The sequence below is a fragment of the Oncorhynchus keta genome, chromosome 30, assembly GCF_023373465.1.
Source record: "Oncorhynchus keta strain PuntledgeMale-10-30-2019 chromosome 30, Oket_V2, whole genome shotgun sequence".
Lineage (NCBI taxonomy): Eukaryota > Metazoa > Chordata > Actinopteri > Salmoniformes > Salmonidae > Oncorhynchus > Oncorhynchus keta.
The window spans coordinates 37,010,119-37,026,858 of record NC_068450.1 but is presented as its reverse complement, the minus strand read 5'-3'; the positions used below and the strand labels follow the sequence as shown (position 1 = coordinate 37,026,858).

At 41.6% G+C, this 16,740-nt stretch overlaps 1 protein-coding gene across 1 annotated transcript; it reads left to right on the top strand.

The window, feature by feature from the left end:
• The first annotated feature begins 9,472 nt into the window (after window positions 1-9,472).
• LOC118363488 (small integral membrane protein 19-like) lies at window positions 9,473-15,258 on the top strand. Its single transcript, XM_035744397.2, has 3 exons — window positions 9,473-9,761; window positions 9,945-10,069; window positions 10,736-15,258. Exons 1-3 carry the CDS (start codon window positions 9,631-9,633, stop codon window positions 10,798-10,800), a joined length of 321 nt encoding a protein of 106 aa, XP_035600290.1. The 5' UTR covers window positions 9,473-9,630; the 3' UTR covers window positions 10,801-15,258.
• The last annotated feature ends 1,482 nt before the right edge of the window (window positions 15,259-16,740 follow it).

The following is a 16,740-nucleotide window of genomic DNA, read 5'->3' as shown; positions in this document are numbered from 1 at the left end:
TATGCATGGGCGGAGAAGCGCGGGGCAGTTCTTTTCAAGGTAACGTACTTCCTATATAGGCCTACGACTAGGCTATAGCTTACTACATTGCCTAGAAATAGGCCTAAATTATTGATCACCCATATTTTACCGTCTGAAAATCTTCCCACTTCTAAAAAGGTAACTATAAAAAAAATAGCTTGAGAGAAAGTGCAAGTCTCTCCAAATCTGCTCTCTTCAAACAACATCTAGCATAGTGGCTGATCTTGCCCAGTAGTACAATAGAAGGGCCATGTGAAGCCTGTAACATTAGAGCTGTTTATTACTGTGTCAGTGTGAAAAGCCCCCCGCCCCCCGTCCCCCCTGTCCCCAGTGAAAGTTGCGCCCCTGGCTGAAGCACTAGGGGTAAAGCAATACAACTGTATAAATGAGTCATGCTTTTGAAATCCAATGAAATTTCATTTCGGGGTATAATATGGCAGAGACCTCTAGACATGGTAAAGTGCTGGGTCGGCAGATATAAGTTATGAGGAAAATAGTAGAAATGGGGGTGTCTGTGTGTGAAAGAGAGATGGGAAAGTGAGAGAGAGAGAGAGAGAGAGAGAGGGAAGAGAGAGACCTACCACAAACTCCCTCCATCCCACCTCAGCGTACAAATTGCCCTGACCACCGTACCAAAACTAAGGTTATCTGCAATGTGGGGAAAATACAGCCAAATGACATCCAAATGATTTGAACAGAAGGGGAAAACATATTTATTTTTCATGCTTTGACTCACTCTGGAACTAACGATGGAATATTAATGCCTGCGTTGAAAAACAGCTCCTTCACATCAGATAAAAGAGCAAGTTTGATTGAAATTCCTATTAGGTACATTTCATTTTTTTTTTAAAGACTAGTTCATATGTTTTTAATCATGTTTATGTACGGAGTAAGTGCGATATCTGATGTTTGTATGGATGGTGTTCTGGGGAATGTTTCATGGCTAGCTCCATCAGTAACGGATGGCTTGTGATTGGCTTGGCAGAGTAAACAAATTCTCTGGTCTCTGTTGCTCTTCTTTATCCCCTGCTCCCACCTCTACCTATCCTTCCCTTACAAAAAAAGGTTCCTAAAAAGGGTTATTTGGCTGTACCCATAGGATAATCCTTTGAAGAACCCTTTTGGGTTCCATTTCCACAGATGGTCCTACCTGGAACCAAAAAGGTTTACCCTATGGTGGACAGCCGAAGAACCCATTTGGAACCTTTTTTCTAAGAGTGCATCGAGCTCCCTCCCTCCCTACCTCCCTCCCTCGAGAACACACATTAAAAACCACCCAGGGTGCTGCAGGCTCAGCCAGGTGTGAGATGAGTGCAGCCTCCCATTGCCCCAGCATCTGTCCAGTCCTCTCACCCTGACCGCCTCGGCACACCCCACTCTCTCATCCCATCTCATACACATTATTAACCTTCCTAACAGCCCTCTCCTGCTCTTCTAGACCAGTTTGGTGTGTGTCTATAGCAGTGTGTAAATCAGTGTGGAACCCTGCCGTCTCACCCCCAACAGAGGAGTCCTAAACATACTGTGAGCAGAGCGAGAGAGCGAACGCGAAAAGTAAGAAGCTGTCAACTGTTGTGGATGCTTGTTTTGCAAATGTCAATGTTTACCCATAAATCATTTACATTTGTCTGAGACATGGATTTATGTGCGGTCTGAGATCAACCGCTGAATTTGAATGTGTCTAGATTATAACACACCTGCAATTTCATGTGATTGCCACCAGTAATGGCTGCCACAGGAGGCTCACATTCCCGAACATAATTACTAACCTACCATTATACCATCCCTGACAACCATGTAGACGGCAGAAGTAATAGGAAGGTAAATGAATACTTGATATGGGAGAAGATAGAGAACCAGGGGTGGGTAGGGACTCCTGTCATCCATCATGCCCACCCACAGTGTCTTATCTCTTGGTACTCATGCAGGCCAGGGTCTCTGACACCTCCCAGTGGGCCGGAGGAGACTGTAATAGAGATGACATTACATACAACACATTCTGGATGCCGAGATCAACTAAACAGGATACGAGGTCATCGCAGGAGAGCGGGAAAATCCCTGTGCACAGACATGACACCAATTATATTGGTCGATATATGTTCATATGCACTTTACATCGATATGGTTTTATCAAACACATCTCTAATGATGTGACTAGATCTAAAGTGAGATGTTTGGCAGCCGAGCCCAAATCGTTTCTGTTCAGATGACAATGACACCTGGCCATAGTAGTAACACAGATATTTTACTGGATGTATAAATCGTGAAGCATTCGCTTGGCGTTTCCACCTACTGCCAAATATGGTAGTGAGAGGAAGCCCAGCGTCCGGGCAGTGGGAGACGATGGAACGAGATGGATTTTGGCCGACATTCTACAAATGTTCTTATCGATGAAACATTTGATCTCAACACAGTTTTCTGTTCACAAAACTAGAATATGTTAAGAACAAAGTACACAAAGTTTTGTAGACTTTGCAAAAATGATTTATATATTTTTTTATCACATTGTTTAGAAGATGCGCAAAGGCGAATGGAGTTATTGCACACGCGCACTTCACAGAAGAGGTGTTCCCTAACTGAAATATGCAGATGATGCTAGAACACGCCAATAGGATCTCGCTAGCTCATGCTTGGCTCTGTTCACCTCCTTGCTTGTTCTGCCCACAAGGACTCATATGTTCCCAACGGAAGTGACGAGCTGTGGTCTATCTTGGTTTAGTTCTAAAAATCTTTAGTAGTAATCTGTGGTCTGCATAACATCATATGCCCATACCTACTGTGTCATTCACTGTGCCAGTCCGCTTCAACAGCAGGAGCAGCACTCTAATGGAACGACATGCTGGGCTTTACAGAGACCTCCCTCTAAGAGCAGCAGCCACGGATCAGACAGACGTACACTGACTGTACACAGATCCTCTCTGGGAATTAGGGCAACTGTGGATGTGCATTTGGATTATCACTCTGGGCCATTTTAGAAAACACTCCTGGGTTGATTCCTCTCCTGACAGTGTTAACCCCTGACTGAAGCAGCTGACCTGGTACATGTAGCTACATCTATGTTGTGTACCCTTTGGGATTGCTATCCCAGACAGAAAACAGGTAGGCGTCTGTCAAGTTCTCTGTTCCACATGAAATGACCTACCGGTGCAAATGACCTGAATCGTTATTGCTCACAGACCAATCTGAGCAATGTCTCTGCAGAATGTTTGTGCGTGTGTGTTTACTGTACACTGTTTACAGGACGATATGCTTGTCAGAACCCCTCTGGTTGTCGGCCCGGATATCCCTTAGAGGCTTGACTGCCTGCCTGTCTGCCCTGATCAGGGGTGGGCGGGACACAATAACAAACAGTACAACCAACTGCCACACACAGGAAATAAACGAACACAAGCAAAAACACCTAGCTAACAGAGTTTAAAACCTTGGGACAGAATGGAGAGGGTTTGTTCTCAATTTTAGTAGCAGACCCCCCCCCCCCAAACCCTGTCCACTCTACCAAAGGAGGAAAGTGTGAGAGTTGTCCAAAGAGACAAAAAGTTATATCCTTTAATGAGAACAGACAAGGCCCAGAACCCCCAGAAGAGGCATTATAAAAGCACTCCCAAAAACTCTTCTGTTCTAACTCAGAGGCTAGCTCCAGTCTACTGGGTCTCTGGGCAGTTCACACACTTACAGAGAGGAATAGGGAACTGTATTAAATCCGGGGAAAAAAAGATATCTGTTAAAAAGATCAGTTGGCTCCCGATTTCTCAAACGTTCTGTATTAAATACATTTACCCAGGTAAGACTCGTTGAGATCGATGTTACAAGGAGCCCAGGCCAAAAGGCAGCATCACAATCAACCATACAAATCTACCATGACATGACCCACAAGCTCACCCGTTCTCAAGGGAACATTTTCAGTCGCTCCTGCAACGGCGGCAGTACCGATCTGCCACTGTCGCTTACCGTAGCGTGGCCCTGTCTGTCAGACAGACTCACTGAGGAGAGGTGATCTATGTCTACACTGGACTGCTGATAGTTTGATCTCCTCTTTCCTTCTCTCTGCCTCGTACACAGTGGCCCCATCGACATATGCGGTTTTATCTTCCTCAGGAGAATGACGAGAATGAAGACAGTCAACGCCTTGGCTCCCCTGTCTGTCGCCCCTCTCACCCTGACTCCGGGGCCGTGGATAAAGGCTATTGATTGAATGGACCGCGTGTCGCCATGGTGGCTGCATTGTTTTATACTGGCTGTCAGTGGATGGAGAAACACGTTAAATTGAGGGTTTCACTGTAGACTGGGGCCAAACCTCTGCCCTGAGGGACAATAGTGTCTGCTTACAGTATGACATCAATCAGCATCCACACATGTCCCTAGTCATGAGTCAGATACTGCTTGTAATCAACTAAATTGAATATGGAATGGGTGAGTTGGGAAAATGGGAAATACTGGAGATGCATATAGTCATTAATCCCTGTTAGTGACATGTGGGTACAGTAGCCTTGTGCTGTAAAGGAAAGATGGGGGTGAAGAGGTGGGGTTTAAAGACTATCAGTAATGTGTAGTAGTGAGGGGCCTGGCTTCCCTAAGGGCTTCTATCATTTCCCATTGGACATTTCTGACTTCATTTGCCTTCACGAAAAACGTAGCAACCCCGACAAAAATGGCCATGAACCATCATCCACATTTGCTGTTGCTGCAGGATTATTTTCCTGCTGTAACAAACTGCCTCAAATGATGATCCTACATCTGGGCCTGCCGAGCTCCTGTGTGGTGACATAACTGGAAGGTGTCCGAGAGTGAACTCTGAACTGTCCCCTTTCAAGCAGTTTTTGAAGTCTCGCTGTGAACCAGAGGGATTTTTATTTTGGTACTATTTAACTGGTATAATACATCTCCCTACACTAGAGTCGTTTGATTTTGGTGATAGGGCATGTAGGATAATGTTGCTAATAATAGTATGATGCACTGAACACTTGTGGTAGTGAGTTGCATTTACTGAGGAGAACATTTCAGTACAAACACTGAGTTGATTGGAGCTGGAAGACAGACAGACACACACCTCTTTGGTCTTGCCTCACCTTAGGTAACAGGATGTGGCAGCAGGTGCAAATGAGACATTTAAAATAAGCGTCTCTGAAAATAAACAAGGCATCAAGCACACGCAACAAAACCACAGACACGCATAGGGACTTGACTCACATCGTCCCCGGAAGGAATTGATCTGTCAAGGTATGGCTAAAAATCACAATTACCCATTCAAGACATAGGCCTAACGCGAGGCTTCTTTAAAAAAGAGAATCACTCCCTCCCTACGTACTATTTTCCCCTCCCGGCGTCTAAACACTCTTGGCTGAGCTGTGCTGGGTCCTCATGGGTGTACTGTGTGCTCACACACACACACCTGTGTCCTGTCTGATGTCAGTGGGCTGGAGGAACATTACCCAACGGGCGTGTGATGAGATTAAAGAGATACAGCGATTGGTACGGTGCTCTGCTCCCACGCCATACCTCACTGTCTGACGGGCCTGATGGGAGGGGACTGGCTTCTCCTGTAGACCTACGGTTCTGACCAGAGCTAGACCTCACCTTACAACAGTACTACTCGTGTTCTCATCTCCCTGGGAGAATGCAGCAATGGTTACACTTCCTTCTGCTCTTTCAGTCGTGAAATAGTTCTGACCATCTAACACCTGGAATAGTCTCCTTTCAAAGCCTTGATGTATTATTGTGTCCTGTTGATCAAATATAGAGGTACATCTCCCCCTAGTGGTTTAATTACATACTACAGTACGCATGCACAACAATTTATTTTATTTTTATTATTATTATGAATGAACAAATACAAACAGAAATATACAAACAAAGAGTACATAAACCTAACAGACGGGTATTACATATCAAAATGAATTTTCAATTTGTTAAATACTTTTATGGTGCGTATTGTTTTTACATTTACTGATCATTTCAACAATAATATTTCAATTCTATCTTAAATAATGTGAAGAGGGCTTTGTTCTCTGCCCACTTCCTTTTATGGATAAAGAATCTTCCATGAAAACAAATTAACAATAAAAGTTAAGTCAGGGTCCATATCATTTGGATATGGATATCAAAATAAAACAATGTCAGTCTCAGATTAACATTAACAGTCGTATATTTTCAAATAAAATATTCTAACTCACTCCAAAATCTTCTGACATAATAAATGGCCAAGAGTTTCTGGGTCACAGCCACAAAATACACATTTGAATCCTACAGACGAAGAACCATATATGTGACATTTTTTCCATTTTAAGATAATCAGTTATTTTGATTTATTATATTATTATATATTTTTAAGATCGATCACAAGCAGGAAAAGAATGACCAGAGACCACGAACATCTGATTAACGTGGGTAAAGTAACCCATAGAGACGAGCATCGACATCAGATCCGCCAGTTGTTATTCTGCCCACAGCATCTGTCACTGAAGATGATCAACTTGCGCTCCTCTGGTTTGGTGAGTGGCGTGAGTTGTCTTCACCCACTCCAACATGCCGCTTGCCACCTCAATGGACCCTCGGTGTGCAATCCCTGCAGGATACAGTGTAACGTTACATATAACTAGCTCGCTACTGTAGCCATGTCGAATCATCCGGTGGATGGAGAAAAAGTAGCTCGCTATGTTTCTTCTATAATCTAGCAATAACATTTGTAACGAAAATGTATAAATTAGTAGCCAACGAACTTGAGCTAATATGTTTTCTCTGTAGTTACAAATGAGACAACCCAGAACATACATGTTAGTTACTGTACTCTATAGCTAGCTAGCTTGATTGTTTGATATACGGTTCTTCCACATAGCTCTTTTGGACAGCTTTTCTTGACCCTTAATATTTGTATAGGGGTTTCCCACATCCCGTATGATCTTCCTTTGACCGTCTTTCCATTCTTTTAGTTTTGTTTCACGTTTCTTTCCCACATTTCGGCGATTTTCATCAGCAACCGAAAAGTTGTGCGCTTGTCCGTCCATTCTGAGTGGTGCACATAAACGGTTATTCTATCTTTAAATTTAAAATGATTGTTAATTAGCGCGTGGAAAGCTTGTGAAACCGGTTCACTATAGAAAAAGGGTGTCCAATAATGATTTTTCATGTCTATCTCTTTTTTAATTTTTTAAATGTCACATATATGGTTCTTCGTCTGTCGGATTAATTTGTTATCAATAGCTATTTTAAATCCGGTGTATAATAAAGGTCTTTACAGGGTAGATTCTATGAATGAGTTTGTATAATACTTCTTTCACCTTATTAGATATACAATATTTACCAGATAACACGTTGTTCCAGTTCACTTGTCCTAGGGCTGCATTCCAGTACATTTTAGCAGAGGGACTAGTAACATATTGACATAGTTTCCTTATATACATGTTATTACATGTATAGTTTAAAATGTCAATTCCTTCTACGTAGAATGTATGCACACATGACTGTAAGTCGCTTTGGATAAAAGCGTCAGCTAAATGGCATATATTATTATTATATTATAATTGTATTGAGGCTACAAAATCCTCAACAGTTGCACTTGGAGCACTGTTATATTCTCCTAAAAGAAGAATAGCACCTTTAGGGACAGCTCTAACAACAATTTGATACTCCTCAGGAGTGAATGTAACATTGTGTGTTCTCATAAATACTGGATAATCATATAGTTGTCCATCATTATTCAATATAAATGTTTAACCTAAATCATGTTGAATATATAAATATATATTTGAAATCGGAAGTTCACATACACTTTAGCCAAATACATTTCAACTCAATTTTTTTTCACAATTCCTGACATTTAATCCTAGAAATAATTCCCTGTCAGGTCAGTTAGGATCACCACTTTATTTTAAGAATGTGAAATGTCAGAATAATACTAGAGAGAATGATTTACTTCAGCTTTTATTTCTTCTATCACAATCCTCAGTTTGTCAGAAGTTTACATACATGCAATTAGTATTTGGTAGCATTGCCTTTAAATTGTTTAACTTGGGTCAAACATTTGGGTAGGCTTCCACAAGCTTCCCACAGTAAGTTGGGTGAATTTTGGCCCATTCCTCCTGACAGAGCTGGTATAACTGAGTCAGGTTTGTAGGCCTCCTTGCTCGCACTCCTTTTCAGTTCTGCCCACACATTTTCTATAGTATTGAGGTCAGGGCTTTGTGATGGCCACTCCAATACCTTGACTTTGTTGTCCTTAAGCCATTTTGCCACAACTTTGGAAGTATGCTTGGGGTCATTGTCAATTTCGAAGACCCCTTTGCGACCAAGCTTTAACTTCCTGACTGATGTCTTGAGATTTTGCTTCAATATATCCACATCATTTTCCTCCCTCATGATGCCATCTATCTTGTGAAGTGCACCAGTCCCTCCTGCAGCAAAGCACCCCCACAACATGATGTTGCCACCCCCATGCTTCACAGTTGGAATGGTGGTCTTTGGCTTGCAAGCTTCCCCCTTTTTCCTTCAAACATAATGATGGTCATTATGGCCAAATAGTTATATTTTTGTTTCATCAGATCAGAGGACTTTTCTCCAAAAAAGTACGATCTTTGTCCCCATGTGCAGCTGCAAACCGTAGTCTGGCTTTTCAATGGCGGTTTTGGAGCAGTTGCTTCTTCCTTGCTGTGCAGCCTTTCAGGTTATGTCGATATAGGACTTGTTTTACTGTGGATATAGATACTTTTGTACCTGTTTCCACCAGCATCTCCACAAGGTCATTTGCTGTTGTTCTGGGATTGATTTGCACTTTTTGCACCAAAGTACGTTCATCTCTAGGAGACAGAATGCGTCTCCTTCCTGAGTGGTATGACGGCTGCGTGGTCCCATGGTGTTTTTACTTGCATACTATTGTTTGTACAGATGAACGTGGAACCTTCAGGCGTTTGGAAATTCCTCCCAAGAATGAATCAGTCTTGTGGAGGTCTACATTTTTTTTCTGAGGTCTTGGCTGATTTCTTTGGATTTTTCCATGATGTCAAGCAAAGAGGCACTGAGTTTGAAGGTAGGCCTTGAAATACATCCACAGGTACACCTCTTTCATGGAAGATTCTTTATCCATAAAATGAAGTGGGCAGAGAACAAACCCCTCTTCACATTATTTAAGATAGAATTTAAATTATATAATTATATTTTGAAATTATCAGTAAATGTAAAAGCAATACGCACCATAAAATAATTCAACAAATTGAAAATGAATCTTGAAATGTAATACCCCTGTCTGTTAGGTTTATGTACTCTTGTTTGTATATTTCTGTTTTTTTGTATTTGTTGTGTTCATAATTTATTTTTATAATAATAAAAAAATTAACAGAAGTGAAAATAATAATAATATAATAATAATAATAATAATAATAATAATAATAATAATAATAATAAATAAGCAATGCACTTACTTCCTGTTTCACAAAAAGTAATCGGGGCTGGTCTTTGTAGGGATGAAAACCCAATTAACGTCTAGTGTTCGATTCCGGAAACAACGTCAGCCTTCTGTTTACATCGTAGCACGTATTCAGATAAATGTCGATGTATTGATTCTTATTTTTAGACACGTTTATACAAATAGAAACATACCTCACAATTTGTTTGATCGCAATGGGCGGTCATGGTGTGATGGCGAACGAGGAATCGTTGGATTACTCGGTGCACGAGGCGTGGAATGAGGCCACCAATGTCTATTTGCTCGTCATTCTGGTTAGCTTCGGACTGCTAATGTATGCTAGAAAGTAAGAGGCTCCTTTGTTTTTTTGCGACCGACTGTTAATACATATATAAGTCTTTTGAACTAAATGTGTGTAATAACATGTTTTTGATACACTTTGATGTTACAATGCTTCCAACCAGCTAGTGCACATGAATGACAGTTTACTGTTGGGTCTCACTTGCTTTCCTCCTCTTCTCCCCATAAGAAATAAGAGGAAGATCATGAGGATATTCGCTCTGCCCCCCACAGCTGGAGCCACGACCGAACCGAACTTCTATGACAGTCTGCAGAAAGTGAGACTCCGCCAGCAGCTGGAGATGTACTCTCTTGGTGAGTTTGTCAGTCACAGTGATTGCCGGTTCTATCTAGCCTTTTGGGGGCCCTAAGCTAGACGCAAAACATTTTAGTAGTAGTTTCTGCAATTCCACATATTTTGTAATGACTTATGCCATGTTAATATGATATTTAAGTGAGAATGACTAACAAAATCAATGGGGACCCACTGGAGGCCAGGGCCTCCGGGCATGGTATTTGACCATGATTACTACACATTTAGATACCTGCCTAGACTAACTACCAATCCAAACATTGTCAGCTGACATGGCTAATTAAGTGACTGTCAGTGCCTGACGTATCAAGAGAAAGGTGGCTGATGTACAACCAAGCGACCCCTTATGCCTCGAACGGCCCTGGTCTCAGTGCTGTTGCAGAATAATGCGTCAGTCAATGTTAGACTTGTGCTCACTTATGACAGTGCTTGAGGTCAAATGCATATTTAACATAGAACAATTCTTCTAGATACATTTTTATATTTCTGTCCATGATTAGGAACTGACCTCAAATCAGTTAATCACTCAAGTCAAATATATTTCTGGTTTATCAAATAGCTCTGTGTCATTCACTAATAAACTATTAGCTCACACAGCACTTGTAAAATATCTAAATCAATCCCACTGTTTAAATTGGTATAATTCGGACTTCTTTATGCCTTAACAGCGAGGAAGTTTGACCAGCATCAACACCAAGGCCAGAGTGAAAGTGTTCAGCTCTCTATGGAATGAGACTACAACAACAAGGTAGCATGGCCCATCATCGTGCCTGTCTCTCCATCCCTCAGCCTCTTTGTCTTTGCTAAGTCTCATCATTACTACACTCCTGAAGAGGGCATGGGTACCAAGGAGGAAGAAGTCGAGGGTCAAGGAAGGTTTCTGTGATTAAGACGTGTCAAGTCAAATCGTTTGTGTTTGCACAATTGTTGCTGTACGATTTGAAACGAGGACTATAATGGATTTGGATATGAAGAATTACTGGATGTTCCCCCTGCAACATCTGTTTTTTGTTGTTTTTTCATTTCTTTTGCCTTTTTTATTATGTATTTTATTAGTCATTTTTGTATTTTATTCAATGCCTTATTGGATTATGTGTGGATTTGTCGCCCCATAGTGGTTTTAGGAGAACTTTCATCCAGTGTTCAATATACATCCTGTACAGTGACAATTCAAATAAGTCTTAAACTTGTAAAAAAAAATATATATATATATATATATATATATTACAACAATAACAATTTAATTTAGCATATCTATTTAAATGTTTGGTTGTCAAGAACTGTTTCATTTCCCAGTTTCTGATCCTCCTATAGATTCCTTATTATGGCATTACTGCTGGGAAAGCTTAAACGTGTTGAGAGTTGACTTTTACCCAATCCACTTGCTTTTTCTAAAAAGGAAATGAATTGCTATTATTACTCTGGTTCAAAAGAAATTTAAAAAACAAGGGACCAATGAAGGACCAAGGAATTGTATTACTTTTTGCTTGATTTCACCCTCTCCCTCCCTCCACTTCTTTTGTAATAATTCATTTAATAGGACAATTCTCAGAGCAGAAAGTTAGGTCTGGTGCGTGTGTTTTTTGTAGAGCAAGATGGGGTAGGTGTTTGGGAGGCAGTGATTGAGGAAGGTGACATTTTGCATCAGGGGCCTAGCAGAAAAGTTGGGCCTCTAATCCATCAAATAAATAAATAAAACATGAGTCAGAGGAAAGCCGTGGCCCAGAAACACAACACAAAAGAGGCCAAACAAATGTGTGTGGACGTCCTTCGGAGGTAGTGTAATGGAAAAATGATTACTCCTCGCGGCGGCGAAATGGCACACTGATTAAACGCATCAATACATCAACGACCGGAGCGCAGGGCCAGATCCTTACCTATTCTAAATAGGGCTGTGTGTGTGTGTGTGTGTGTGCATTGAATCTTTGCTTATTCAGTTTTGTCGTGTGCATACCCCTTTTGTTGTTGCTGTAACTCTGAGCAGAGACTACTTCAAGGATACTCTACTATTGTCCCATTGTAATTAAAAACCTGTAGACTTATTAGTGAAATACAAGCAGCACAGATAAAGTAAATGGTTAGAAATTGGTAATATCCCCAACTTCATTTAAATTCAGATGTAATCTATATTTACATAAGAATGTGGACACCTGCTCATTCCAAAATCATCGCCATGGTGAAGCGTAATTCATCATTCTAGAGAAGGTGTTCCCACTGCTCCAAAGTCCAATGGCGGCGAGCTTTACACCACTCCAGCAGGTGCTTGGCATTGCGTATGGTGATCTTGGGCTTGTGTGCGGCTGCTCAGCCATGGAAACCCATTTCATGAATCCCGACGAATAGTTATTCTGCTGATGTTGCTTCCAGAGGCAGTTTGGAACTTGGTAGTGAGTGTTGCAACCGAGGACAGGCAATTTTTATGCGCTACCTGCTTCAGCACTCAGCTGTCCCGTTCTGTCAGCTTGTGTGGCCTACCACTTCATGGCTAAGCCGTTCTTGCTCCTAGATGTTTCCACTTCACAATAACAGCACTTACAGTTGACCGGGGCAGCTCTAGCAGGCCATGAATGTACTTGTTGGTGCCACGTTGAAAGTCACTGAGCCAGTAAGGCCATTCTACTGCCAATATTTGTCTATGGAGATTGAATAGCTGTGCATATTTTATACACCGGTCGGCAGCAGGTGTGGCTGAAATATCCGAATCCACTCATTTGAAGGGGTGTCCACATACTTTTGTATATATAGTGTATTTATATCAACATCGGTGTCCATTTTAAATGAGAATAAGTGAGTTGACAGTCATTGGGCAAATATGGGAGTATGGTCTTGCAGTTATTAAATCCATGTCCCCGCCTCACCGTTATCAACAGAGAGATAATCCATGCCCATGAGTCATCTGCTGTATTATCATGAGCCGTAAGGTACAAACCCCAAATGCCACCTAGCCTATAGTATTAGGCTAGTACCAAAAAAAGATTATATCATGTGAACAAGTGTGTTAACGAGATAATGAGCCATTGTACATGTGCTTTTCTAATTAATCTGCTGATGTAATCAATCAGTTTCTCATTACCAGAGGTTTAATATTTAACCAGTTCTATCCCATTGAGAAACATTATTCACGGCAAACATTAATCAATAGCTAATCTGGAGTTAATTGCTTAATTACCAAATGGACTAATGAGGTCGTTAGTGGGAGAGGTCTAAATGAACCGCTCAGAATCTTCACTTCAGTCTGAGAATGAAAGGGTTCAAGAGGAGGAGAGTAGAGGAGTGGACTAACGATATCAGGACCAAGGTGTTCCGTCCACACCGCTCTTTAAAACGTCACTTTATTAAATTCACCTCTTGCTTTTCCTCTGTGAAGGAAAGTGGGTAGGCTTTTATCCTTGACATTCAGCAAAGTATGATAGAGTGATAGAAAAGAGAGTGGTTTACCTGCATGTCAGTACACTTGGAGGGTAGCATGTCACCGAGAATGACGGTGTGTGTGCATGCATGTCAACGTATGCATACGTGTGTGTGTGTGTGTGTGTGCGCACATACTGGGCGTTTGTGGCTAGCTAGGTGGTGGAAAAATTAGGCACAGCTCGGTAGTTCTCAATGTTGTTTCATAAGGTTTAATTAAAAATAGTTTATCACTGGGTTTGGGATAACACAGCGACTCAATCTCCCAGCAATGAACTGTCTCCAACCATGCAGAAAGCTATTAATAAACACCAGTCTGAAACAGAGCGAGAGAGAGGAGAGGGTTGAGAGAGGAGGGGGAGGGGAAAAGGAGAAGAATTAAGGGATAGAGAGGGTTGGGGATGAGAAGAAGGGACCGAGAGGGAGATGAAACCCAGCTGATAAATGAATGTAATCTCACAGTGAAAAAGTGAAGAGCCACCGTGGTTATACATCACCTGGAGAGGCTAATGAAATATGCTATCTGTTTCTGTTAGCCAAAGAGCCCTTCGAGGGATTCTAGTTCATCTCAATGAATTCCCTGTTTCTCCCCCTCTCTCTGCATCATACAGCAAGTGGGAGAATAGTTAGACTTCAATATTTTGCTCTCTCTCTTTCTCTCTCACCTTGCTCCTGCTTCATCCTCCCCTCTCATCCACTTCCTTTTATTAACATTTCATATATGTGGAGTTGTTATGATTAAAGAGAAATAGACAGCACGGTTTGGCCTATTTTAATCTCCTATTTTAATCTCACCTGACGCAGTCTTTATGGTGATGGTTATCATGGTATTGCAGGACATCAGCATATTATACACGAGCTCACATTCTTATTCCACCTCCACAGCAGCCGCCTTGAAAAATACGAGAAAAGCAAACAGCTTCATAATTGAGTTTTTATATAAGAAAAAGTCAGGAACAAATGCAGCTGACCAAAAACTCTGGGTGTTTTGGCTGTATTAGTTTGAAACATTCTCTCTCACAATACAATAAAGATTGGTGGTTCTGGTTTGTTTTGAAAGCAGGAAGTGGGCCAGAGCCTAGGGCGATCACTCTCTCGACCATCTACATCCGAGAGCCAGTTCAGAGAAAATGACTTTCTTTATTTTCCCTCTTCAAACTGAAAGGGACCTTCAAGACAATCTCTCTCCCAGGGACATGCATTAAATACACGATGTTCCTAGTTTCCAAGGACTTTTGCAATGTACTAGTTCTGAGAAATGTCATGAATTGAGATGATCAACTTCTAGCCTTTTCTATGCAACACTAGGAGTAATATGCAAACACGTATGCCTCGTGCATGCATACACACAAGCCTACATGCACACGCCCATTTACACACCACAGGCACCCACACGTGTGACCTGGAGTGGACATAGACAAGAGGATATCTCTTAGAACAGGGGCCGCACTCTTCAACACAGCGGGGACAATCTCTCCGTTCTCGTCTTTATTACTGTAAGGTGATTTATCGTGTAATATAACAAGCCTTAACTTGAGCCCCTTAAAATGTCTCCCATATTAACTGGACATGAACCGTTCGGTCTTCTCCGCTCCTCTCTTCATTAGCCGGAGAAAGCAGACAAGCCAATCACGCAGCCTTGTCAGCCGCGGGCTGCGACAGGAAGGAGCTTTGTGTTTTATGGGTGGTGTGCATCATATGATGGGTGGTACATGTTATGGTTATTATGCTCTATGGATGGTCTATCAATTAGCTTTATGGAATAAAGGTGATTTTATACTGATGTGTGTTATTTTCTCCCGTAGCTGAATAGGGTATTATCCTATGACGTGCTGTAAGAGCGTGTTCAATGTTATGGTTATGCCCACAACATGTTTCAGCAACCCGAGTGCCATTATTTGCGTGTCTGATCTCTTCCCTGATGTGTAAACAGCCTGAAAACCACATGGAATCGGATCTTTTGACTTCCGATTCATACCACTTCCATATGTGGATCGGAATCCTGATACAAACCCCGTCCTCCATATGCGCCATCTGTCTGGTTGCTCAATCAGATTTTTTTTTGGAGGGGGGTTGCAAATGACCTGGCGTGTTAAGAACAAATTATTAGTTACAATGACGGCCTACCTCGGTCAAACCTTCCCCTAACCCGGATGACGCTGGGCCAATTGTGCTCCGGCCTAATGAAATCCCGATCACGGCCAGGTTTTGATACATCCCAGGATCAAACCAGGGTCTTTAGTGACACCTCTAGCGATGCAGTGCCTTAGACCGGGAGATCGATTGCATCTGTGTGCTACTCATAAACTGTGTTTGAATACCCATACTAATATACTGTATACTACATACTTAATGAGTATATACTACATACTATATACTATTATTTCATTTTAGTATACTGTAAACGAATGGTAACCTTTCAGGTTAGCATACTAGTGCTTCGTCTGTCTACCGGAAGTTGATGCTGTTGCTATGCAACCTCTTGCTAGCTTGTTAGCATAATAACTTACTAGCTAGACATTTTATGACTTAGGGTGTGTTCTTAAATTCAATCTGGAGTGCCAGAAGCGCTCAGAGTGTACTCTGGGTGTTCGTAAATTCAGAGCATTGTCAGATTGTCCGTTTGTAAACTCAGAGCATTCTGGAAACTTTTGGCATACTAACTATATCCATACCATGACCAATAAGCATGCTATATTCTCAATTTACATCACAACTAGTATGGTTAGTATGAGTATTTGAACACAGCTATGGAGAATGATAGAGAGTGTATCCTTACATGCTACCTATTATGGTGTCTATGTGAACACGGGCGGTGCCCATGAGGCCATCTCCATTTTGAAGTAGTCACAATTGGCTGATCCCTCCTGATGACCTGTTTGGACATGACTCCAACAGTGTCATCAGGAGGGATCAACCGATGAAGTTGCAAGCCCCACCCAGTTGACTACATTAAAATGATATTACTCATGTGCAAGTATGGATTTTTCAAGTTGTATGTGTGTGCTTGTTTAAAAAATAAAATGGTTTAATTCAATTAATAAACTAAAAAAAGAAGCCCTCAATAGCACTGCCCGTGCTAAAATGGCCTTTTGGCCACTAGAGACCTCTATCATTCTCTATGGTGCTACTCCAGAGGATACATCAGTATGAATGCGCAAATCTGATATGGGTCACACGACTGAGTATGGACAGTCAGAAAGGATAGGGTAGCTGTGTAAAGACAGTCCGTTGTGATCAACTTCATTCATCCATTCACTGCTGC

What these genes read in the sequence shown, in the direction of transcription:
- LOC118363488 (XM_035744397.2), top strand. Translation starts at nt 9,631, where the DNA reads ATGGGCGGTCATGGTGTGATGGCGAACGAGGAATCGTTGGATTACTCG. An exon ending in CTGCTAATGTATGCTAGAAA is followed by an intron (nt 9,762 to 9,944) that starts GTAAGAGGCTCC and finishes TCTCCCCATAAG; the next exon opens with AAATAAGAGGAAGATCATGA. An exon ending in GCTGGAGATGTACTCTCTTG is followed by an intron (nt 10,070 to 10,735) that starts GTGAGTTTGTCA and finishes ATGCCTTAACAG; the next exon opens with CGAGGAAGTTTGACCAGCAT.